The sequence below is a fragment of the Takifugu flavidus genome, chromosome 15, assembly GCF_003711565.1.
Source record: "Takifugu flavidus isolate HTHZ2018 chromosome 15, ASM371156v2, whole genome shotgun sequence".
NCBI lineage: Eukaryota > Metazoa > Chordata > Actinopteri > Tetraodontiformes > Tetraodontidae > Takifugu > Takifugu flavidus.
This window is the reverse complement of record NC_079534.1, coordinates 1006407-1031458: the sequence shown is the minus strand read 5'-3', so window position 1 is coordinate 1031458 and position 25052 is coordinate 1006407. Positions and strand designations below refer to the sequence as shown.

The window sequence follows — 25052 nt, the reverse complement described above, 5'->3', positions numbered from 1 at the left end:
TTTGAGCATTAAATCCATTCTAGGCACAGAAGTCAGGAGATGGTGGACTGTAATGATTCATGCAGAACTACTGGGTTAATCCTGTTCCTGGTCCTTGGCCCTGGGGCCACCGTTGCATAGAGCACTCTAAATCTTTTATTGAACATTGCACGAATTTGTCAGGAAATGGAAGGTTTTGAAAACAGTAAAACAGGCTTAAACTCTACCATATAAATGTAGCTGACATAATATGAGGTTTCTCTACACTGTCCAGGCCACAGGAGCACAGCGGTGCGAATTATTCTGAGAAACACAGGACTACACAGGCAGGCTTTAGATGGAAAACAGAGAACAGACACATTTGCATTGTATATGTATGAGCACGTCTCCCTGCTAAGACCTACGGGGGGTTCATAATATTGCAGAAAAACTGTCAGAGAAATTAATCTGTGAGCGTGTGTGACCGCACATGGGAAATCATGCGGTTAAAGCAAACCAACAAACCAAAAAAACACATTACTTTTGAGTCAGAAACTACTGTAGTTATTAGTTGATTCAAAAGAAAATCTTGAAAAAAGTGACAGTTGATTGTGCACATACAGTAAGAGGACTGTGCTTGCATGATTTTAACTCCATTTATTATTAGTCTCAATTGAATGTGAATGTTTTTACACGGTTTCCATCTTTCTTGAATGGCAGCAGAATTTGTAGTTCCACACTTGTCCAATAGAGGGAAGTGTTTTACAAAAAATGAAAATGAGTATTTTTCTGTTGACTTTTCAGTAGTTTCGCCATTTGTGTGTGTGTGTGTGTGTGTGTGTGTGTGTGTGTGTGTGTGTGTGTGTGGTGTGTGTGTGTGTGTGTGTTGTGTGTGTGTGTGTTTGGGTGGGTGGGTGGGTGGGTGTGTGTGGGAGGGTGTGTGTGTATATGAGAGAGAGAGAGAGAGCGAGAGAGAGAGACAGAGAGAGAGAGAAGAATTACAGGGAGACATTGTACAATATCTGCAGGTTACCCATCAGTATTTCATGGAAGAACTGTCCCACTCTAGTTTTCCCTCACGATTTCTCTCTTTCACCTCCATCCGATCCTCTTCTTCCACCTCATCATCGCTGTAATCTGACTCAGCACTTGACATTCCTCCCACCTGTTCCTCGTCTTCTTCTTCCTCCTCCTCTGTGCGTCCTTCTTCTTTTACCACCTTACTAAGAGCCTGAAGTCCTTTCAAATTCTACAAAATAACAACATTGCAGGTCATTTCACATCACTGAGCCAGGTCACATAGGCAATCAAACCTTCTACCCTCCGCTCTGATCTTTCGGTATCTCCATAATAAAACACAAACCTCCATGGGATTGACGGTGATGCTGAGTGCAGAGTTGTCCCAGTCTTCCTCTGGTTCTTTGGCCTCATCATCGTCATCTCTGGTCTCCTCTTGATGTGTGGCGTGGATCCTGTAAACTCCAATCACCACTATAACCACCAGGGCGGCGATGCAAACCACAATGACAACAGTGGCAGCTGGTGGAGCTGCTTCTGGAGGACACAGAAAATAGATGATGTCACTCAATTTATAATCATGTGGTACTTGTCATGTAAATTACAGGAACTGGAGACAGTCTCGTGGCATTTGGATGCATTTGACGTACCTGACATGTGTGAATTGAAGGTGTGTATCATGAGTGGGTGATGGACGGGCCTCATGTACTGAGGGTTTGCAGCCATGTGATTGACGTGTTCGACGGGCGCCGATTGGTGAAGAAGGCTGACCTGCAGAACCAAAAAAGACAGATGAAGTAAAAAAAAAAAACAAGCTAAGATCGGGAGCCAGCAAGGCTAGCCTAACCTCCATGTTGAACTCGTTGCTGGTGTAGCGTCCATTGAGCTCGGAGCAGGTGAGTCGGAACCTTCTCTCGCTCAGGCTCGCAGGTCGCCAGTTCCTGTAACGCACCTGCCTCAGAGCCTGCTCATAGTGGGAAATGGAGTCCACGCCTGGAGGAAACACGTCTCACAGTCTGACATGTAACATAAATTAAATAATTGAGATTTAGAATGTGACCTCCCCCACCGTATATCGATATTCCAGAGGTGGAGTTGGTGGCGTCCAGGTGTTTTCCCAGCAAAGCGCTGTGACGAAGCTCCAGGCTCTCTTTCCTAGGGTTCAGCTCTTCCCCAATGACCAGCACGTCGCAGTAATCCAGGTTGTGCATCGTCTCCATGATGCCCGCTCTTTGATCTGGCGACGGGCAACACATGACAAAACAAGTGAGTGGCCTGTGGCTCAGCAGGAGTTGATTAACACCTTTAGCAGCTTATTTACGGGGTTACTGTGGCAGGAAAGCACTCACGTCCGCTGAAGCTGTCCCCCTTCATTATTGTGCTGGTGATGTGAAGCTCTTTGAAGGGCGCCACCCCCAGCGGAGCCCGCAGGTCCCCAGCTGGCCTGACCAGTCGGTTCGAGCCCGTGATGGTGATTCTGGGTTCGCTGGGTTGCAGCACCATCACCACCGCTTTCATGTCTGGGATGGAGAGGCACGAGTCCTCGCCAAAGCACCTGGCGCACACAAAAGGGCCAACGTTAACGCACCAGTGCTGATTTGTCTGGACTTTCCCACCCGGGTGTCCTGGTGCTCATGAAATAATAAACACAGAAGACACCAAAACAACCTCTCATTACATCATCGATGCCCAACAAAGAGACAATGATGATAAAACACTAGCTTCTAATTTACCTTTAAAAAACTGCAAAACCTGCATTCTTAATTCTATTCTGATATTAACACATATTAAAACAGCTTGCGGGGGGGGGGGGGGGGGGGGGGCTTGTTTTAACTAAATGGGGGGGGGGGGGGGAGCTTGTTTTAACTAAATAAATAAATTAAACTGAAAATAACTAGTACCAAAGAGGCCAGAGTGTTTTACATTCTTCTTCTATGGATTCTGTAAGTGCTAAAGAGCCAGACATCAGTAAACAATGTGTGATCAATATGCATCGGTCATGCAAAGGTGGAGCTCTGGAGACAGAGGGAGGCCCGCTCGTTCATCCCGCTGGACCAACGTGCCCGTACTGGTCAGGTGTGGAGACGGCGGAGACGCAAGGACGGGCGCATCGTTGCACAGATGCTGCCTGCAGCTAAACACACATTCATGCTCACGGTCGCAGGAGGAGGAGTATCAATATTTTATAAGTGAAAGAGATTCAATAAATGTCACATTCAGGGTGATGCGGGTCGCAACAACATCTGGAGGGGGAACAAGGAAGGATTAAAAATGTAACAGGGTTATAAAATGTACTTATTTCAGGACAAACAGAGTTGCTATCATACTGCAGCAGCAAACCAAAAAATCTATCTTGTAATTAGATTTATACGAATAATCACTATTTGTGCAGCTATTTTTGCAAAGTAAGGGTGACTCAAACCCATTTACACCTGGAGGTCGAAGCACTTCAGACATCTGCTGGCCTGTTTAATGGCTCAGACTAACAGGTTTTTACGCCGTTGATTCAATCTGCGCTTGAAAAACAAACACACATGTCTAACAAAATTACCTTTATCTGTCCTAATCTCCCCCCTCTGGTTGTGTAACTTTAGTTTAGCCTCACATGCAGACACTAGCAAAGAATGCTTTGATGTGATGAAAGAACAAAGGGAATTTCCTCAGATGTGAGAGATGTGCTCTGTGACGGCTTGTAGTGAACCTACTGTACTGATGTGGTGATGCGTAGCCGGCGCAGGCCCGGTGTTGGAAACTGGCGAGAGTTGATGTAGGAGACCTTGGTCATAGCCGTGTTGACGCTGTCCACATCTTCTCCTTCCACCACCAGAACAGACTGGGCTGGATTAAAATGGAACTGGAGGCGCAGATAAACCCGGTTATTAATGTCAACCATGAAACTGTCTGTTTCTAAAGCGGCCCTACCTTTATGTCCTTCGCCAGGCTTTCCAGGGAGTTAATATCAAGACCTTCTTTGCAGGCTTGCAAGCAGGAGATGACCTTCTGGGTCTCGATTCGGCCGGGACGGATTGTCAGACCGGAGAGGCTGCCGCGGAAATACTGCGTGAACCTCGGGGGCGTGACCTCGCCACCTGATCAGAGAGCAGAATCGCAGGGTGGGTGACGTACGAGAGCGGCGGCAGGAAAAAAATAACAGGCAAACAAACACCAAGAAGAACAGGTCCATTTCCAGCCCGTGATAAGCTGGCGGGTACTTTCAGTCAATGGTGACATTGGTTGTTCTCTTTTCCACCCTAAAACTCCATTAACACTGTGGCGAATGAATAGGGGAATAACAAACACTTCAAAAGGAGAGAGGAAAGCCTGGAATAATTTTACGGAATAAAAAATTTCGTTTTTTGAGGCGACCTGGATCAACTGACAGCCTTCACGGGGCGGTGACAACCCTCAGATGGTGCTCCTGCTCAGACAGGAAGTCCATGTGACATGAACAGAAGTCTGCTGCTGCATGTTTGATAAAAAAAAAACCCTCATCATTATTGCATGGGTTCCTTTTCCCCTAGCAGGATTATTTATGCAACAAACCTGACAGCAAACAGGTGTTACACCCGGCCTACGAATCATTTCTGATTCCTCACAGGTGACGTCTCAAAAGGTCACACCTCCAGGCACTCTCCACATGCTTAATGGAGAACATCACATCTGGAGCCCAGCCAGACCAGACTGTGCTGCCGTGATGTAGAAACACAACGTGCAGAGTTTATTGTTGAGCTTTTACACAATTCTCTACATGAAATGGAGCCGCCGTATTAAGTGGGTTACTAATTGCTGATACTTGATGGTTTTGGCATTACACTGGAATCATAAACACGCTCCTATTGCTAATTAGCACAGCGGTGCATCGTAACGATAAATGTCTTCATCATGGAGACTTTCCACACGGTCTGTGATGTCCTAATAAACTATCAGCCTGCACAATGACGACGCTCCTCTCTTCTTCCAAGCTGAGGACCAGCGACGCCCACTCAGCCCGCTCCCGTGGCGTCCATGCTTTTCCCTTTCTCGCCTTAGCCCGATTAGAGCCATCCGGATCGTGTGTGTCAGGCTGATTACGAGGGTAAAACAACGCGGTCTCTGACCGCCTCCCCTTCCACGCGTCTCATCGCCCTCTTGTTGATTGTGGGTGAAAAAGGGGGTGGGCTGCGGAGATGAGAAGCTGAAGCAATCTTGCTTACTAATGACCTGCAAAGTTATCAGTTGCGGCTTAGTGAAGCTTAAAGCGGCTTCATTGGGATGTAATAGCTGGTGGAGTCGCCCTCCATTCACCAGGCCTAATCCTTCCTTGGGGGCTTTCTCTCAGAGATTCATGGAAAGAGGCAGAGGGGGTGATGACAAAAACATGGCAATGTGCCACGAGATGAAAAGAAATTTAGCTGCCAAATGAAACAGAAATGATGCTTATGAGCATTATGAGAATTAGTCAGATGAAGCACGCGTCTTCCCTGCTGAAAGTGTATCATTTTTCAAGCCATAAACAGATTCGTTCTCATATGATCACAACTCAGTCTGTGGACTTATAAATAATGCAGACGTTCTCGTTTGGTACTGCATAAAACAGTGCTCCTCCATTTCAAAAACAAACTCTCCATTTATCTTACAAATAAGGCTCATTTTTCTCTCTTCGTTCCATATTTTAGAAGGATTTTTTTCTTTTTTAGCCATGCAAGGAGAAGGTGGCACCTCCTTGTTCAGGTTACCACGGTGGAGATCATGCGGTGCCAGTGTCAAAGCCTCAAGCTGCTCCTGCACCCATTAACATATAATTTGTGATGCAAATGCTTCTAAAAGTGTTCAACCGGTTCCTCCTGTGCAGCAGCAATGGCACGTCCATCCCTCCTCGGTCAGGGATGACTGTAGTGTGGCTCTTTTTTCAAGGGAGAGCTGTTTTCGTGGCCACATATTCTCCATTATTGACCTAAAAAAGCCTTGACTTACACATAATATACACACATGAGCAGATCATGTAAAGCATTTTAGCTTTTGTGTTATTGGAAACGCTGGATAATACAGCTCAAAAACAAATCTGATGCATCATATCATGAGCTAACAGCCTATATTTAGACACACACACACACACACACACACACACACACACACCCACACACACACACACCCACACACACACACACACTGACCTTGCCAGCAGGCACCCACAGTGAGCTGCGTATCAATCTTGGAGGTGTGAATTGGCCAGTCGTCCGTCACCAGATAGGGCTCATAGGTCACGCCGTCCACGAAGAGTGTGACTGCAGGAAACTCCACATTGATCACGTAATAGTGCCACTCCTTGTCACAGATCTGCACAGGGGACAGACGATTCCAGGGAGAGTTTTCATGTCATCGCCAGCGCCTCGCACCTCCGCATTAGGAATTCAGCTAAGAAAATATTCAGGGTTTGCACGTACAAGAAAATAGGGCAGCTTGCTAACTCTGGTAACTCCACTTTTTGGAGCCTAATTTAGGTTGGAAGCCTTTTTAAGGCTGAGGTTTTTAGGTGTTTACAGGGATGTTGTTGGGAACATGGTTACGGCTAAAAGGCAGACCCAGAACATTCTGGCCCTCATTGCCCTCTTCAGTTGCTTGTCGCCTTTAGATACCTCCACCAGCAAAGCCGCTTTGGCTGTGTTTACATAAGAACAGTCCTATCTCTCATTCTATAACGTGCACTCGTGCGGGAACCCCACACAGACCGCAGCAGCATATTAACATATTTTGTTGTAACGTTCCAGCTCACTGGGGAGGGGAGGCAACGCTACATAAAATGTAACAGTGAGGCTGAAGTTAATTAAAGAGATCAAGTTGGAGGGAAAATAATCCTCCGATATAATTAACTCCCGACGTTCCCGAGGACGAAGATAAACAAATCGTTTTTGATCTATGTCGTAATAAGTTTAACTAACCCGTGAGATACGGTATTTTCTTGTAATATTCATGCAGATTTTACTTTATGAAATGCTTGGATGTGCAGTATGATGGGCAGTGGTCCCAGCTTGGAGCCCTGAGGTACACAACACATCACCTTCTGCTGTTATTTTGCTTCAAATGCTAAATTGTGTGGCTATGAGCTGACTCTCATCCGTCTCTGAACTAAATGCATTCTTTTCTGTTGACCTTGTTATTTCCTCCTCGGCAAATCGTCGCTTACTTTAAATTTCTTCTCCAACTCTTTCCGGTCGCTGTCAGATTTGAATGCAGACTTGTATTGTTGAAATGCATAATTGATAGTTATACATCGCCTTTAAGGCCTCGACAGTTTGATTCTTCAGCATAACGTGCACAATGGCGCCACGTCTAACAGCCTCTTTTGAAATCATCTGCATCCTTCAGTGTGACAAAACGGCTAAATAATAGTAATCACCAAAACTGTCCCCTCCACATTCGCCGGTGTTTGTATGTCACCATAACAACAACAAAAGTACTAGAAGGAAGTAATAAGTATCGAAAGGAAAATGCAAAACAATGCCTGTGAAGTTCATGCAAACAAAAGAGAAAACCTTAATAAAATATAGCTAACATGTCGCTGTGATTCTGTCTAAGTCAAACAGTTTGTTAAACATAAAAAAACCCAAATCAAGTATTTATTCTGGATCCGTCCGGGTCAGAATCCTTTGGAAAGTTAGAACTGAGTTGCCATGGTTACGGCGCAGCGCTTTCACACGCTAAAACACACACAAAGGTCTGCTCAATAAAACCAAACATGAGCCAGTCAGCACTCTGCATTTCAAACACTTGAACTGCGAGTGCACTTCCTCAGTGCCGCGTTACCTCCGGCGACGTGTTCAAGTTCATCTCCCGCCGCTGTTCCTCATCGTGTCGATGAGAAATCTGCTCTTTTGTAATTAGGCAAGTGACAGACTCGGAGTGCAGCAGCAAGTGATTCATACCCACACGGGGAAAGAACCTTAGCAAAAGGTCGCGGGTACACTCGCTAAAAGAGGAACTGATTATGCTCAAACATCTACATGAACTGTCAGTTTTACCAGTGTTAAAAAACCTTCCTACCGGCCCAAGATGCAGATACTAAAGAGAAAATTGGAACACACATTTCACTTCTACGTCTGGTGTTTTTCCTTCTTTTCTAGCTGTAACAGCTACATAGAAAGCGCGTCAAATGTTACACTCAACCTTGAAGGACATAGAAGAACCCCTTAAATACACTCGTGCAACATTCTGAAGCTGCAAACTGTTGAATAAGATTAAGAAAGATTCCTGGTTCTCTTTTCTGACAAACCTGTATAAATAGTATGAGAAATAACTTGAACACGTCCTGTAAGATGACAAAAAAAGATTGTGAAAAAAGAAATCAGACTTATATTCTGCCAAAGGCCTAAAAAGGCAGCTGACTCGTGATTATTTATTCATGAAAACTGTCGCGATAAGAGAAAAGATTCACCTCTGAGACACTTTCCTCCAGAACTGCTGAGGTTGAAAACAGCAGGCTGTAAATTTCACTTACTGTCAGGAGAACAGTTCAGAAACAGCTCGTCCAAACCTGATTTTGGACGTGTTGTGTTGGTGCAAATAGGTTGTCAGAAAGGTGATGGACACAATTAGCTTCCTTTAAATTGTCTAAGAGGACACAAACCAAACAACTTTAAATCAGCTGACAGAAGATGTGAGGAGGAGAATCTCAACCACTACCCCTTAAACGCGAAGTAAGCCCGCATCATCACCGCCCGGTTGGAAAGATATAGCAACACTGGGATAAAAATGCACGCAGGGAAACACACAGGCTGGAAGGGGGATAGGGGGGCTCCATGATTTCTTGATGGCATTTTCACTCTTTTGGAGCAGATTTTTCCCTGCATGTCTCTCAGTGTTTGCTCTTTCGTGGAGCTGGCACCACGCTGGGTCCTTGAAGTATCATGACTTGCAGAATCAGAGTGATTCAAAGCAGATAACATTCATCTCCATCTCCAACCCTAACGTGAGCTGAACTTTACACTCCCATCTTGATTTTGCAAACTTTCCTACCAGCGAGGTGTAAGAACCTCTGGACCTTTAGAGGCATCAAGAAGGACCCAAAACCATGATATGCAAATAGAGAGACGGCAGGAAATGAATCTGAGACTCCCAGGTGGGGTGGTCCGCTTCTGTGGCAGCCGTGGTCAGGGAGCGTGGCCGTCGGGGTCCCCAGGTCGCAACCAGCTGCAGCTTCCTGTTAAAGCTTCTCTGCAAGAATACAAATTACTGAAGACCTGCGAGTCGCTCGGTCAGTTTCTGCTCAAAGATGAATCTGAATTATTAATCGAGCAAGACTAGACCACTGCTGCCCTCAGCATTCTGTAAAATCTGGATAAGACGGGCGGTTTTTAATCTGAGGAAGGCGGAGAACAAGCAAAAATGATCAATGGGGGGGTGTCGGGGGGGTTTCTGATGCCGCTTCATGCAGCGCCAGTCTGTTCACAACATGCAGCGTCCGGTTTATGCATTTATTTAAGATTAATGAGGCTGTCTGACCCATTATTATCTTTAAACATCTCAGGCTTCAGACGAGAGAAAAATCTGTGTAAAATACTGATAATTGCGTATTTGTCCCAAACCTTACCTTTCTCTGCTAACATTGATTTTTTCCTAATCGGCCGAGCTCTGTTGCGAGGGAGAAAAACCTCTCTGTGAGGTTATAAATCGATACCAAATCACAATCACACACTGCTTCTTTATCTGGCAAAGTTGGTCAAACTTGACCCTGAGGTCCAAAGCTCCTTGTAAAGTGCAGCTAATGGGGAGTTTAATGATTTCTCCAGTCGTAGGTCTGCCGCAGTGCTGGATTTGACTGGTTTTGTGTTCCAGGGTGGAGTAAATAACTATTTTCTTTCTTACTTTCTCACAGTCTGAGAGAAACCCACATGTTCAGCATCAGCAGAGGCATCTGATTTCCATTCACAACCACAGATAATAGACGTCCATCCCAGAATCAGCACAGATTGGAGCACTAACAGCTGACAGAGCGTCTGTATAGATAAAATAATATGACACAAAAGGTTCATGTGGATGGATGGATGGGTGGATGGGTGGATGGATGGATGGATGGATGGATGGATGGATGGATGGAGGGATGGGTGGATGGGTGGATGGGTGGATGGTGGATGGGTGGATGGGTGGGTGGTGGATGGATGGATGGATGGATGGGTGGGTGGTGGATGGATGGATGGTGGATGGATGGGTGGGTGGTGGATGGATGGATGGTGGATGGGTGGGTGGATGGGTGGATGGATGGGTGGTGGATGGATGGATGGTGGATGGGTGGGTGGGTGGGTGGGTGGGTGATGGATGGATGGATGGATGGGTGGGTGGGTGGATGATGGATGGGTGGGTGGAAGAACGGACTGTTTCCTGTTTCCTTGTCTGCCTGAGTTCCTGTTTGCCTGTGTACTAATAAAGGGTCACTACCAACGGTTCCAGCTTTCCAGAGTGCTGCTTTTGGGTCCAAATTCCACCCGTCACAACGGAGGGTCGCTTGTTCCATTAACGAGCACAAGGAAACGTTGGTGGGCAAACCGGCGAGGTTCAAATAAAATGCACATAGAAAGAAGGGTAGTGAGATAATTGGACGGTGAAGGTTCCTGAGACATGGCATTCCTTCAGTGGCTTTGACTAACAATGGAAATTTAAGTGTTCTCTCTCTCACTCTCCCAGCTGCTCCTCTCTGGGGGCAAAGATTGTAAAATCAATAGCACTAAATAGAGTTTCCATGGAAGCTGCTGAGTGTCCTCTCTAAGTGCTGGAGGAACAAGGACAGTACACACGTAGCCGAGACGCCCTGGAGCCGGATCCAGTTGGGCTCGCTCTTAACTCACCCGTCTCTGCTCTCACTGAGACATTAACAGATTCGTATATTAGGCCAAACACGATGGATTTGTAGTGACTGAGAAAGGAAGATAATGGTTCACTGTGTTATTAAAGACTCAGGATACACACACACACACACACACACACACACACACACACACACACACACACACACACACACACACCATGCACTCAATGGGAATGGGATTTTAATGGGATTTTCACTTCAAGATTAAAAAGTACGATAACGACATTATGACGATATCAACAAAACTTCCAATAACAGATGCAATCAATAAAAATCATCTTTAACTTCATGTTGGGTTGTTCTCTTTATTTTGGCAGATAAATTGCACTCAGAATCCCAACAGAAAGTGCGATTGCGCTCAAGAACGTCTCGTTAAACGGTAACCAGATGAACTGATGCTATCGCTACTGTATTAACAGAACTAAAATCAGTGGTGGTTATCAGGACACTGAATTTGTGTGCAACTGAAGAACGACAGCCAATAACTTTGGAATAATCCACTTTCTACTGGCATATTTCTCTTTTTCCATTCTCTGTCTAGAGACGCTGTCACTTCTGCGAGGTTACCAAACAAATTAGGAGAGAAAAGTCAATAAACATCCATGCTATCATAACTTAATCAACTTACCATCCGATTGCAACATTAACCCTCCTTTTTCACAGTTTAATCTCTCTGTTGTAGCAAAAACTGCCACACCAGAAAGTTCACTCTTTTATTGTTAACATACAATGAGTCACCGGCGGCGGTGGCAGTCGATGAAGTCTACATTAACTTCGTCATGCTAATTCCCCAGGAGCGCGCTAGCTAGGTGCCGGTGTAGGCGTATTGTCAGTGTTTGTGAGAAGGAAGGAAGGAAGACGGGGATTGGAGCAGAGCAGCAGAAATCAGGGGTAAATGTAAAACACACAGGGTTTAAGTGGCACAGGATCATCACACAACATTATCATTGCTAACACAATTCTGATGTTTCATTTTGTGACGCCACAATTATCGTCAATCACCGCGAGAGAATTTAAGGAGACATCGTCTGATTAAAAAGGCCTGTCAGGTTTGATGAACCTGCCTCTCAAAAGCCACCAAAAGAATAGAGCAAAGCTGCTTTTCTTCGTTTTAAGTAACCTCTCTTTGACATTAATACGCAGCATTACTTCAGGGCACGCACTACCTTTTCATGTTCTTTGGAGCGAGGGGGGGCGGAACAACAACACAGGCCTCAACTCAGGGAACAAAGAAAAGCCTTCAACTGCAGTCCAATATTTCAAAATCCATCTTTGAAGTTAGAGTACAGTATCACAGCTCCTCTTCAGTGCAGGACAGAGAAGTAAATTACAGGCCTTCATCATTTCTTTTCCATCAGGTTCCATTTATATTTAATGAGACTTTGCAGACGTGTTCTGAACTGGAGAGTAACTCCTCACAAACTGTTTGACAACAGTACACGCTCCCTCCTGACTCTGCCTTCACATCAATCCACAGGAGCAAACGGGCTCCCTGGTGTCAGTGCGTGTGTGTGGGAGTCAGAGCGGAGGGGTAATTAGAGACAGAAGAGAATAAAGAAGCAATTCTAAAATAAAACTCAGGTTCTTTCTAAAGAGAGCCAGCCAGGCTGATGGGTCAGCACACCTACGTGCATCTACAGGCTGCCTTCTGGATAAAAGAACAGAAACAGAACTTTCAAACATTCCTTTAGGCTGGAACAAGAAGCCCCCAGCTGGGGACTCCTGACTGCCAAGACAACACAGAGACACACTCAGAATAAACAAAGAAGAGATTCCTTTAAGAAAAAGGACAGGTATAAAACGGTGGATTATAGACTTTACTGTAAAAGATGGACGAAGCTAACGCAGAAGTCATGTGATGTGCAAAACCACCGAGATCCAAAAAGCCATTTATAATAGTGTCAACAGCTAAATTCCATAAAATATGATCCACTTATTTAACTTATCTCTGTAATTAATTAAAAATGAATCCTTTAAAACCAGGGTTGTTTATTTGATTGACATGTCTGATGTACAATACAGCCTGTGGGTGGGCTGCATAGACTGATGTCAAAGGTTACACCTGCCCCGTACCCCTCCCCTGGCTCCGCCCTCTTCCCCCCATATATGGTTACTTTTGGCTCCAAATACTGAAGATAACGACGCCCCTCAAGCCAAACTGCTTTTCTTAGACAGCCTTTCATGAACCAGCGGGTGACAGCAGGATGGGCTGTAACAGAGGGTTGGCTCATATTACCTCAAAAATACCCTTGAAGCTTGAGCCCTGCTGTGAGCTCGATCACTAACCAGGCTTCATATTTGGGTGTATGTGCAAGTGTACAGGCGTGTGTGTGTATATGTGTGTGTGTGTGTGTGTGTGTGTGTGTGTAGTGAGCTAAAGAAAGTGATGGAGGGCCTTTTATAATTAGAATGGAGAGCCTCTATCTTCTCTATATGAATAATTATAAACCCTCACCTGCTGCAGAGAATTAGCTGGAGTCTGCAATGCGCACACACACACACACACACACAACACACACACACACACACACACCACACACACACACACACACACACACACACACACACACACACACACACACACAGAGCTCACCTGCTCCAGTTTCCAGTGGAACTCGGCAGGTCTGAAAGCGTCGACCTGGATGAAATCTCTCCTAAGCAGGAACACCAGGCGGCAGTTGTGAACGTAGAGCGAGTAATGGTGGCGGTTCATCTCTGGAACAGGAGGACCACATAAAATCATAAGTGAACGTGAACGGGCATTAATGAGCACGCCTTTTCAGAAAGTAATAGTATGCAATCTATGGAAATGTCCAGTTAGCATTCTATTATGATGCGATTGTGACTGAAAGCGCTGCAGTCAGCCACATTATTTTTACTGTCAGTCTTTCTATCTACTTTATGCTATTAAAAATGCGTCATTATATGAAATTAAATATAAGTTAATAGTCTCCAGACCGTCATGGAGTTACAACACGCGTTCTTTGGTTGAACAGGTTGCGTTAGAGTAAACCCAATTAGCTCTAACCCTGAAGACATCTTTTAAATGTATTTGCAAGCTAATGTGACAGAGACTTTAATTATAAATGTAAGTGAAGGGGAAGCAGGAGTGACATAAGAAAAAAAAACAAAAGGTCAAACGCGAGACATTAACATCACTGTGATTTAACTTTAGTCGAAACGGTTTCCGTACCGGTCTTATCAGAGTTACACAGTATGGTTTCCTTCTCGGCCCGCAGGCCCGGACTGGGCCCGTGTTTCATCCACGTCGCCACGGTGAACTGGTCCGTCAGGTTTTGGGGGACCACGTGATCCGGGACGTTGGCCGCCTGACGCCCGGCGAACCTGTAGATGAGGTCGCTGTCTCGGCCGCTGTCGCTGAGGAGCGACGCCGTCCAGTTTGCAGAAGGGCTGGGTGCAGGGAGGAGGTCGGTGCTGCCCGACGCGGCGCCTGCTCCGTTTCAGAGACACAACAGCCGAGACGGAGCCTTAAAATAGCTATTTCCCTTCCTGCGTGACACGTGTTAAGTAACCCTGCTTATCCTCTCATGCCATAGTATGTTCTAAGCATCTTAATGTATATTAGCCTGACAGGATAATTAACAGCTTGACAGCTTCATTTGGGCTCATCTCTCATTAGCAGTCCTGCCCTTTGATCCTTCGTCCTCCTCATCTGACAGAAAGAGCTCAGAATAACATCTTTGAACAAAGCACATCTTTCCTCTGCTTCTGTCTTCCCACGTCGCCTCTTTGTCGTCTCCACTTACCGCAGAGCTTCTGCAGAGACTTCTCCGAGTACGTCTCCCGGTCGCAGCCCTTCCCGATGTGACTGGTCTGCAGCTCCACTAAGACCTTCACGCCCGACAGGGGACCCTCGCATGTTTCCAAGCGCATTTTGGGAAACAGCGGCCTGCTTCCTGTCCCTGGCTCATAGTCCACCCGCTTGTTCCAACCTTTGAGGGCATAAGATCGGGATGGAGTTTATGTTTTTTCTAATGCTGCAACAGAAATTCGGCACATATGAAGCTGCTTGAGAGGCTATGGCACCATTAACGCTATTTTCGGCGCATCCCTGAGAGTTTCACAGGATAATTCGTACGATTCTGACGTCATACTTTGTTGCACTGTATATTTAACGTTCCTTTAGATGTACACTCTGGGATGAAAAAGCTTGTTGGGATCAAAGTGCGCAGGAAATGCTCTGTTTTCCTTAAATGCGTGCATTATCTAAGGCAGGATCTCAAAGTTTGCATGATCGACGTCGACATTATTGAGCCAGATGAAACCATGATGGTCGAAAAACCAAAAGTCCCAAAAGCGTTAGCAGGTAAAAAATAACCACATGGCCGTGCCTGAAGTCACCCCTGATGGATCCATCAGATATTTCTGTGCCAGGCTGTCAACAGTCCAGGATGTTCAGTATGTGGGCGTACGGACACTCCCCATAGGAAATCTGTGTTATTCAGAAATCTTGTTCATTCTAGATACAATAATTGATTTATTTCCCCTCCTCATAGACGGATGGAAAATATCCCAGAGCGGAGAGACTGACAGCAAACCACACAAGGCTGACAACTTAGGGGAACTTAAGTTGCGCAGACAAAAGGAGACTGGAGGATTCCGATTTAGCTGACAAGCTCCGTAGAAAGGTGTTAAAGTTGTTGTAGCTGTCAGTCACGGCGCCAGGTTTCCAGATTTTACATTTTTATTACCCAGGCGCTACATGAATGAGCAGTTCTCGAGAATCTCTCTCTGCGTTACATAGAAGGGTAGCTGAGGTAGAAGTGAGGAGGAGTGAGAAGGGAAGAGGAGCTCTGGGAACGTCAAGGAGGCACCTCAACAAAACAGCCGCAGAAACGCGGTTGACCTCCGCGTGCCAAAACACTTTCAAACACTTTTTTCCTTTTGATTCAAATTTCATCCTCCTCATGCAGTGTGTTTGCACATCACGACCCCCCCCCCCACGAGTAGAATTACGAGGAACGCCGCGACAGCTGTGGAGATGACGGCGGATGTGCCGGCAGATGCTTCTTTTAGTCATTCTGTCATTGTTTTGTCGGCTGACTCCCCTGCATTGTTTCTTTATTTTAGTCATTTAAACAGCCTCAAACTGCCTTTGTTCCTTCAGGCTGACAGTGTTAAACACAACTGGCATTTTGGAGCTGCGGAGTACACACGGGTGACATTCACACAAAGTTCTAAAGCCATTTCTGCCCTCTCCTGACTGTATCTCCCTCTGTGATACGCGCTGACATTTGTCTGATTGAGAGTCCCAAACCCCCAACAGCTGACATTTATGCCACATTCGGCACTTGCTCCCTTTGCAGCCACGCATCTGAAAGTCTGGCTGCCATCTGAATTTAAAGTGACCTCTTTTTTTACAATTAGGTGTCATACTGTGAGATATCCCAGTTTAAACTCACAAAAAATGGGGAAAATGGCTCCCAGAAGCTAAAAATGGGCATTCTAATACAGGCAGAAGGAGTTCTCTGCTCGCGCTTGCTGTGAAATAAAGAGTGTTCCTCATGCTGGAGATTTTAATGACAATATTCCGTCTTTTGTTTTATTCCCTCCTCCTCCGGGCCGTCGCGTCCCCCGTCTCTCCTTCCTCCACCTCCCTCGTTCCTGTGTGATTTTGACTTCTGAGCTGCTGTCAGTGCTGAGAAGTGCAGCGGCGGGGGAGACGGACTGGATCGAATGCCAAGCTGCTCACATGTTAAGGAAAAACACTCCAGTCGACTCTGGAGAGCTTTGGCAGGCCTCCTTGAGAGAACATTGTTCTAAAATCACGATTCCCCCGGGGGCCAGCATATGTTCAAAACCGGTTGGTTTTCGGTTTTAATGATGCCGTTTCTGACTTGTTTTTAAAGGAGGCTTAATCCTCATAAGAATAGCGCCTTTGCTCAACGTAGATGGACGTATCCTGAGGACATTTCTGCTGCTCTGACCTTGCCACCCAGGTTTGCAGACGGGCTTGACGTCAATGTGCACGGCCACGTCCTTCTTTGCTCTCTTCTGACCGCAGTCGAACGCCGTCACCGTGATCTGGTAGCTCTGCTGCTTCTCGAAGCTCAGCCGCTCCGTGTTTCTGATGTTACCTGAGGGAAGGGAAACCCAATTATTCACCCACTTAGAGCGAAACAAACAAAAGTTCCTACAACTTCTACATTCAAGTGTTGGCAACATTTTTTTTAAAGTGATCATTAAAAGCTAAGATCTATCTTTGTGTAAAGGTTTTTTTCTTTTATTGACAACTCAAGGTCTCATGACCATTGTGGTTCACCTGAATGTCTGAATCATTCAATGCAAAGATTGCAAAAGTGAACTGTAACCATGGTAACCAAGAAAGACAGTTGATTTTTTTTTAATGGAGCTCTTTTTCAGCAAATAAAAAAACAGAGGAATATTATTAAATTGTGCTTCATCAACAGATTAAATTACCATAATAAAATGTATTATTTAGATATATATTCACTTATCTGCTTTGTACTATGGTATAATACAATGTTACAAAGTTTTACATTCATGCAGAGGTGAAAAATCTCTTCAGAATGATGTGTAAGAGCTGCAGTGTGTAATAAGACTCATCAGTCAGGTCAGAGCTCTTTATCAGTGTTAACGCTGTTAATAATCCGTCAAGTATTTTAGGTTAATGATAAATGTGAGACTTTCATACACATACTCTCTCAGATGGTGCCACCAACATATTCATTTCCATTTCATCACCCCCCCCCCCCCCCCCCACACACACACCGACTTCATGCCTGAAGGCATGACTTAAGCTGTTTACTTGTGATTTGCATCTGATGGCTTAGCTGCGCGAAAGGTTGTCACTCTGATTGCTGTCAGAGTGGCGGAGAAGAAAAGAGGGGAAAAGAGCGGTAAGACGAGGGGAAGAAGGCGCCGTGGAGGCAGGAGGAACCCCTTCAAGACACAGACGCTCAGAGAAGAGCTGTCAGAGGGTGATAAAGGTTGGGAGGTCAGAGTGGGACTGAAGTCTCCAATCTTTGATCCAAAGCTAGCGTGGGCGGCAAAATGCCAGGCTCTCCAGAGATGTGAGAAAAAGGAGCTCGATACAGGACCAAGCGGATCCAACTGAGACCCAATTTAGCATCTCGGACCCGCTGTGTGATATTAATCAAACTCAAGGTCAAAGCCATTCAGGGTGCGATTAGAGCCAGACCCACCCATCAGATTACCGTCCCTGTCCAGGTACGCACACACAGAAGGAAATCCATTTATTGAACGAGGCACGTCCAGCTCCACTAGGTGGCGATAACACTTAGACTTAATTAGTATCGGACCCTTTCCTTTTGATCGAGTACATTGCTGGCCAGCAATCGATAGACAAGGGCTCCTTCCGTTCTTACACATTTATCTTGGTTTTCTGAAACTCCGCTCACATCAACGCACGTTCCCCAACAGATAACAGCAGATTTCCTGCCTTTTATTCTTTATCAAAGTATATTTTTACTACACTGTAAGTCTTTCAGTGAGTGCATCGCTGCATCTATTTGACATTCCCTGCAGGTTCACACAGAAAGTTTCTGCGGTCCTGAGATCAGCGATGAGAGAGTCTAAAAGAGAGACAGGGCAGTTCTAATTGGTGATTTGATGAGGAGTGAGTTATGGGTCCGGCAGAAATGGCACAGCGAGCCTATTTTAGCCTTTCATTCCGAGCCTGTCGGGAAGTTTTATTTATCCGAAGCTTGTATCGGCGGCTTCGAGTGCAGCACAGCTATGGAAGAACGTACAGCAAAGTGAGGGGTTGGCGCTTCAATTTTACATCAAACAAAACTAAATCACAATTAATCTGCTTTTTAAATTGAATTAAGGTGAATTAAGCCTTGAGGCGTCCTAGGATAATAGGTTTTGGATATCCTTGTTGTACCTTCTTGCAGACAGACTTCACTCTTCATCATGTCTGCAATTATAATGACTACCCCATCTCTGATCCAATCCACACACACGTACATACACACACACACACACACACACACACGCACACACTCACCATTGCGGTCTATGGCAAATGGAGTCCCCGCAGTGACGATTTCATAGTTGCAGATTTGGCTGTACTGAGGCGAGCAGTCCTGGTCCCAGGCCTCCACCTGCAACATTTATGGAGATTCTTATCATATCCAGTCCAAAAGATAATCACGGATGGTTTAAAACAGCAAATACCTGCAGAATGCTGTCGTAAATCTTGCCCTCTGTTAACGATGCTTTGTAGAGGGGCTCCCGAAACACAGGGCTGAACTCGTTGACATCGTTGACCTGGATATGAACCACCGCCCTTTAATGAGGGAATAAAAGACAGGTTGGGGTGTGAAGAAAGAGGTGGGAAGGCAGAGAAGTTAAAACCGCCATTTTCTTTCACTCTTCACTGCATTATTTACTTTTTTGAGCGAACTGTTAGGAACCTTTTTATCTGTATTTTCGTCCATACAATACTGTCCCACTGATAGAGCGTCTCCACGGAAGGGCAGAAGAAGTGGGACACAGATAACGCGATGGAGACTCTTTAGCCATGGACCAACATTATCTCACTTCAGAGTGTTGAATTAGTGAAAAGGCAGCGAGTGAATGACGTTGAACTCAAGTGGCGCATCGATCCGAACCTCTGATCTTCCCTGGATGATCTTCTGCCTTTGTCAGGAGGACTCTGCTCACCGTGCTAAAATGGCCCTTCAACTGCAGAACAGAGCTCAGTGTGCAGAGATCTCCTGACGGAGGCAGAGCTCAATCAATATCTCTCCCTCGCACGTAAAACGCGCAATCTCATCTGAAGGATATCAGCTAGGGCCACTGCCCACTGCTATCAGGAATATAAATGAAGTCGTAATTCAGATTTATTACCGGGTTTTGTCCATCTCTGACCTCGTGTGACAACAACACTTGGTGTATCTGGCAAAGCACATCTGGATAATTAATGACATTAGTTTAATGAGGCCTGTTTGGAGTGGCCTACAGTGATAATGTCTCTCTCTCTACCACACACACACACACACTGTGCAGCAGTGAAATTCTTCACAGAACTCTGAGCTGATAAATTCCTCTCTGTCTTGCTTCACTTCAGCGCAGAGCCTGCAGAATCTTATTTTAGCGTCTCCGCGCCCGAGAGCGAAGGACCAGAGGATTTGATTTGCTGCTGTCCGAGCCAATCCGCCTGCCTGCCAGTCTATTTCACGTACGGCTGCCACACACAAGAAAGGACACACATGATGGATCATTAGGGAGATTTATCCTAAATCTGCCGCTGCAGATGCGAGATAGAAGGACGAAAATGGGGCGGGGAAGAGCTTAGCTGAGACAAATGTCTTAAAGTAAAAATGTCATTTGCATCAGAGGTTATGTGGTCAGAAAAGCAACTGTTTTGTTACAGTGGGGAGATTTGAATTTTTAATATTGGATAGTTCTGACCTTCAGCACTGAGTGAGTCATCTGTGCTGCTAGCATTTGTTCCCTCTGCCCACTTTGCACAAGAGGTGCTTTGACTGCAACCCGTGAATTATTAAAGATAAATAACAATTATCTCTGTGTGACAGCTTTAATATGCATTTTGACAGTTTCCATCTCCATAAGTGCCGCTTGAGGCAACATAAGCCACATGGTGAATATCATTCACCCTTATTTTCTCTTCTCACTGACAAGCCATGAATAGCCGTTGATGGAAACAATCGGGGCTGACCTCTCGAAAGCGCCGCTAAACATCGAAATCGCCGGGTCCACTCACTTGTGGGATTTCTTCCAGTCGGCCCCGCCCGGACCAGCTCCGCAGTCGTAAGCCTGGATTATGAAGGTGTATTCCTTCTGGCTCTCGCAGTCGACAGGGCTGCTGGCTCTCAGGACGCCCTCTCCAGATGTGCGATTCAGCACCACCGCTTCAAACGGGGCGTCCTGGCCGTAGATCTTAAAAGCACAGATCTCCCCTGAAGGAAGCAGAAAGAGAATAACGAATCAATGCAAGAGAACTGCCGCAAAGCACCGAAACTGTGGCCATCAGGCGCTTCAAGTTTCTGCAGAAATGGAAAGTTTGCAATGCCAACAAGAAAGAAAGAAAGAAAGAAAGAAAGAAAGAAAGAAAGAAAGAAAGAAAGAAAGAAAGAAAGAAGAAAGAAAGAAAGAAAGAAAGAAAGAAAGAAAGAAAGAAGAAGAAAGAAAGAAAGAAAGAAAGAAGAAAGAAAGAAAGAAAGAAGAAAGAAGAAAGAAAGAAAGAAAGAAGAAAGAAAGAAAGAAAGAAAGAAACATCCCTCCATCAGGGAGAGACAGAGGCTTGCATGCACTGCTTAAAACAAACAAAATGCTGTCATCAGTTCCACACAAGACAAGATTGTAGGTAAGAGAAGAAAAGGGATGTGAATGGGATGAATGGGGGGGGAAAAGCCGAGATATAATGGACTGTAATTTGTTTACAAAGAGAGGAAGAAAAGCTTTCTCAGCATGGGCTCAAGATGGAAGGACAGATGCTGACAGCTCTCTTTAGCTTTAAAAAGGCAACTAATTCAACTATTAGAGCGCGAAAATGGGTCTGAGATTGCTGTTAATTGAAGAGAGCTATCAAACATGATCAACAACTGCACCAGTCACCAAATGGCTGGCAATATTTACCAAACTATGAATCTGATCCCTCATAAGCTTCTATTTCTGGCCCCGTTGAGGGCAAACACGGCAAGTCCCTGCAGCTACGGCGGGGTATTACCCAGAAAACTCCTTTCTGATCTGTGTCAAAGCACGCCGGCTCCGTTGTGCTCAGGGACCTCATCTGTGCAGCCAAGTGCCTGCCGATCCGCTCATAAGCCTCGGAATATGAGTGGAGTTCATCCCTTGCACAAGTGTTGAGTTCAGGGATTTTGGGAAACCTCACGCGTGCAGCAACAACACAAGGAGAAAACCAGCTGCAGCGCCGTGACCCCTGTGTTGGATGATACCCCAGAAGACATGGAGAGGAGACTACCTCTCAGTAGTTATTCTCGCCTGGGAGCTCGAACCCCACCGTCAGACACAAAGGCAGCGCTCCCTCTCTCTGCTGGCCTCTTTCCACGTCTCTTTTGTCTCTTCGTATCCCGACATCGTGCCCACAGTCTTGATGCCACTCGGTTTCACTCAGTTTCCTCTGAACTTGATCCAGCTATATGAAAAAAACCCTTCTTGTTGAAATAATGATGCTGCCAAGCAAAGAGGGCTTAAAAGTTTGATACTGAACCAATTTTTAAAATACCCCCTTTTTTTGCACCTTTAGATAGGAAGCTTCCGGTAGATTTTAAAGTGTTCTTTTTTCCCATTTTTCATAATCAGGGAGCAAAACATTAATGCCCCCCCCCCACACACACACACACACCTCCCGTTTCCCCTCTTCCTGCCAGTGAGTAAATCTGGATGTATTATCGCAAACTTGAGACAAAACTCTTGAATCAAACCCGGGTTAGAAATCCAGACTTTATGATAAAGTCCTGCGGCATTTAGGCATGAACTGAACCCTGCTTGGATTGGACGTGAACTATTTTATGAGTAGTATAAACCAATTTATCTTATATGGATTTTACAGGGGAAAAAAGGCGAAAAAGGTGGCACCGGTGTGTGTGTATATAGAAATGGTAATCACAGAGATTCAGACAGAATCTCGCTGTGTCAGCAAATAGGAACTTTATGCAGACGCAAACATGTTTAAATTCTTTCCACTTATGCTTTAATTTCACAGAGCTGTGGCATCTGAATCTGCTAAAATATAATGAGTTCAAATGAATGATTCTGTTCTGGGCTGCTGTAAAAACACAGAAACATAACACCCGGAGGGGGTCCCGCTTCAATATTTATACATATATTTTTTGGAAAATTAATGAAAACATGGTGATTAGTGATGTGGCCTTTATTATAAGTGATAAAAATCTCTCATCAATATTCAAAATTTGAGACCGTGATTTGACTTTCTGTCTCTAAGTCAATAATTGAGTCTGCTTAAAAAATGAATAAAAAACCATCTATCGACAGATGATACTGCACCCTGCATATTCTAACGGTAACTTTTGGGGATTGATTAACAAAGACCTGGGAGGCCTGAAGTGAACCGTGTTTCGCAGTCACATCTCAAAGGAGACAGAGAAAATTCAATCATGTTACTTCCTCTTCTTAATCAAATACCGTCGTGACTCCATCTGCGCTTGTCTCTCTCCGCGAAGAGCATTAGACATAAAAGCTTCAGTATCAAGATTTGACGTGTGTGTTTGTGTGCATGTGTGTGTGTGTGTGTGTGTGTTGGTGGGGTCCAGATTGTGATTAAAGTGAGTTTCTGCACTGAGCGTGTGTTTCTGGCAGATTTAAGCCCTGATTCCTTCATTCTACTGTCATCAGTATCGAGCTTGGCACCCTCATTCCCCCGCTTTAATTAATGACATCAATCCACTGTAAATGCACACGCTCAGATGCACACAAACGGCTGCGAACAACAATACGCGCCGGAAAATACACACCCTGGATGTGGAGTTCAGCATTTCCATCAAATCCTGCCTGGTTTTGGTGTTATTTTAGGTTACTTCTGGTGCGCACAACTGAACAAGCATGACAAGTTTTTCAAAATTCTCTTCTGCTCTGCGGCTTCAGTCGCATCCAGCCGTCCCAGATAACTTCTCTGTGTAAACTCTCGCCACCTCAAGTCCATTTGGGGCTTGAATAAGTGTAATTCCAATACCCATAAGCCTCAGACTGGGTTCTGGCTGCTGGTGCTGCATGTGCACGTTGCCAGGGAGGAAGAAATATGGTTAATTCCTTTTGTTTGGAGCTGCTGAACATGCTGACAGATGCGGTGATGATGACAATAACCCTCGTTAGATCAGCGGTGCAGCTGCTTTAATCCTTGCTTCTTGCCGTTTGGCATCAGACAGTAGATTTTGGATGCATGGGCACAAACAGAGGCAACGGGACTGTGGCTTGAATGTGCAACAGCTGACACTTTTATGGATTTGTCCACTTCATTTGCGCTCGGTGCTTCGTGTTCTAGAAGCCGTTCTGGTATGTCCCGATTCATTTCGCTGCACAAAAGAGGCATCGGCTTCCAGAATGGAATGTTCTCCACATTCAGCTGTGTCTCTTTAAAAGCACCTTGAAAAAAATGAAACATTTTAAAGGCCTTTTCTCTTTGAAAATGTGAAGCTGCAGAGCAAATGCATAGAAAACCATCAGTTTCAGCTGTTGCTGGAACATCGACGCTGCAGCTGCAGGCCGTTCTCTTCCCTTTGTCCATCCTTCATCCGGCCCAAAAGGGGATTTTGTGTGAATCCTGACTGCCAGCATGTCATTTTAGCATGAAATTTCTTCTTGGCCACATCCAGGCTCCTCAGTTTGGTTCCTGTCACAGAGGGTGCAGATGGGATGGACCATCTGTCAGGATATGTTAGTCACAGAGGTTTTGGTGATATTTAGTTTTAGTTTTATTTAGTTTGGTCCTCATCATGCCTTCATTAAAGGTTTAGGAAAACTGGTTTGAATATGTCTGTTTGGGTTCTGTTCCTGACTCCGCCGTTGTTTCTGCTTTGTTCTTTGGCACCAAAGGAAATATTCTCCCATCAGTAACAGCAAAATATCCCCTTTTGCTGAAGCTTGGCAGATGGTCCTTGACCAGAACCACCATTTTTAGAAAGTGGAAAATTTTTAGAAAGTACAAAATTTAAAAAAAGGCTTTAGAGATCTTGGCTGCCTTATACTTTTAATATTGTCCCAATGAAAAAGGTTGAATATAGATTCTTAAACAGGAATGTCAATTTTGTATGAAAACTAGCAAGAACGTGTTGGTCTTGGCACCAAACTACACACATTCACTACAGCACAAAACTGGCTTAAGAGTATATAAAACATTGAAGGTCTGAACATTAAATATAAATGATAAACCATAAATGTAACCATAAACATAAAAACAACAGCATTTTCGCCCCTCCCAGTTTACTTGGGAGGGGCGGGGGGCAGTAGGAAAAGATGGGGTTTAAGAGCAGATTTGAATGTGATGACATATTTAATATATCTGACGGGGGGTGGACAGAGCTCCGGAGGTCTGGTGCAGAGCCGCCAGAGGAGCGGAGGCCCCAAGAGGACGGGGGGGTGGAGGGTGGTAAAGGGGAGCTGGAGCATTTTGAAGGTGAGGTGACGGCTGATGGGAGGAGGGTGTGAGGAAGGGGTGGAGGCGGTTGATGCGGTTGATGCGACGGCGCGGAAGTCTCGTACCTCCTGACCAACGTTGCTGGGTGCT

The 25052-nt window shown here is 45.3% G+C and overlaps 1 protein-coding gene across 2 annotated transcripts in view; it reads right to left on the bottom strand.

The window, feature by feature from the left end:
* Positions 1–850: 850 nt before the first annotated feature.
* The window catches only part of clstn2a (calsyntenin 2a), a 66591-nt gene continuing 42389 nt past the window's right edge, over positions 851–25052 (bottom strand). The window contains exons 3-18 of one of the 2 annotated variants that reach the window (XM_057056131.1): positions 20550–20745; positions 18998–19109; positions 18828–18924; positions 16762–16911; positions 14581–14766; positions 14007–14264; positions 13407–13528; positions 6129–6291; positions 3898–4064; positions 3681–3829; positions 2325–2530; positions 2045–2212; positions 1823–1968; positions 1626–1746; positions 1322–1509; positions 851–1207 (exon numbers count right to left, since the gene is read on the bottom strand). In XM_057056131.1, the coding sequence (XP_056912111.1) occupies positions 995–1207; positions 1322–1509; positions 1626–1746; positions 1823–1968; positions 2045–2212; positions 2325–2530; positions 3681–3829; positions 3898–4064; positions 6129–6291; positions 13407–13528; positions 14007–14264; positions 14581–14766; positions 16762–16911; positions 18828–18924; positions 18998–19109; positions 20550–20745 (2642 nt within the window). In that variant the 3' untranslated portion in view covers positions 851–994. Of the gene's footprint in view, positions 1208–1321; positions 1513–1625; positions 1747–1822; positions 1969–2044; positions 2213–2324; positions 2531–3680; positions 3830–3897; positions 4065–6128; positions 6292–13406; positions 13529–14006; positions 14265–14580; positions 14767–16761; positions 16912–18827; positions 18925–18997; positions 19110–20549; positions 20746–25052 lie in introns of both variants that reach the window. The other variant, XM_057056130.1, reaches the window with a different exon arrangement.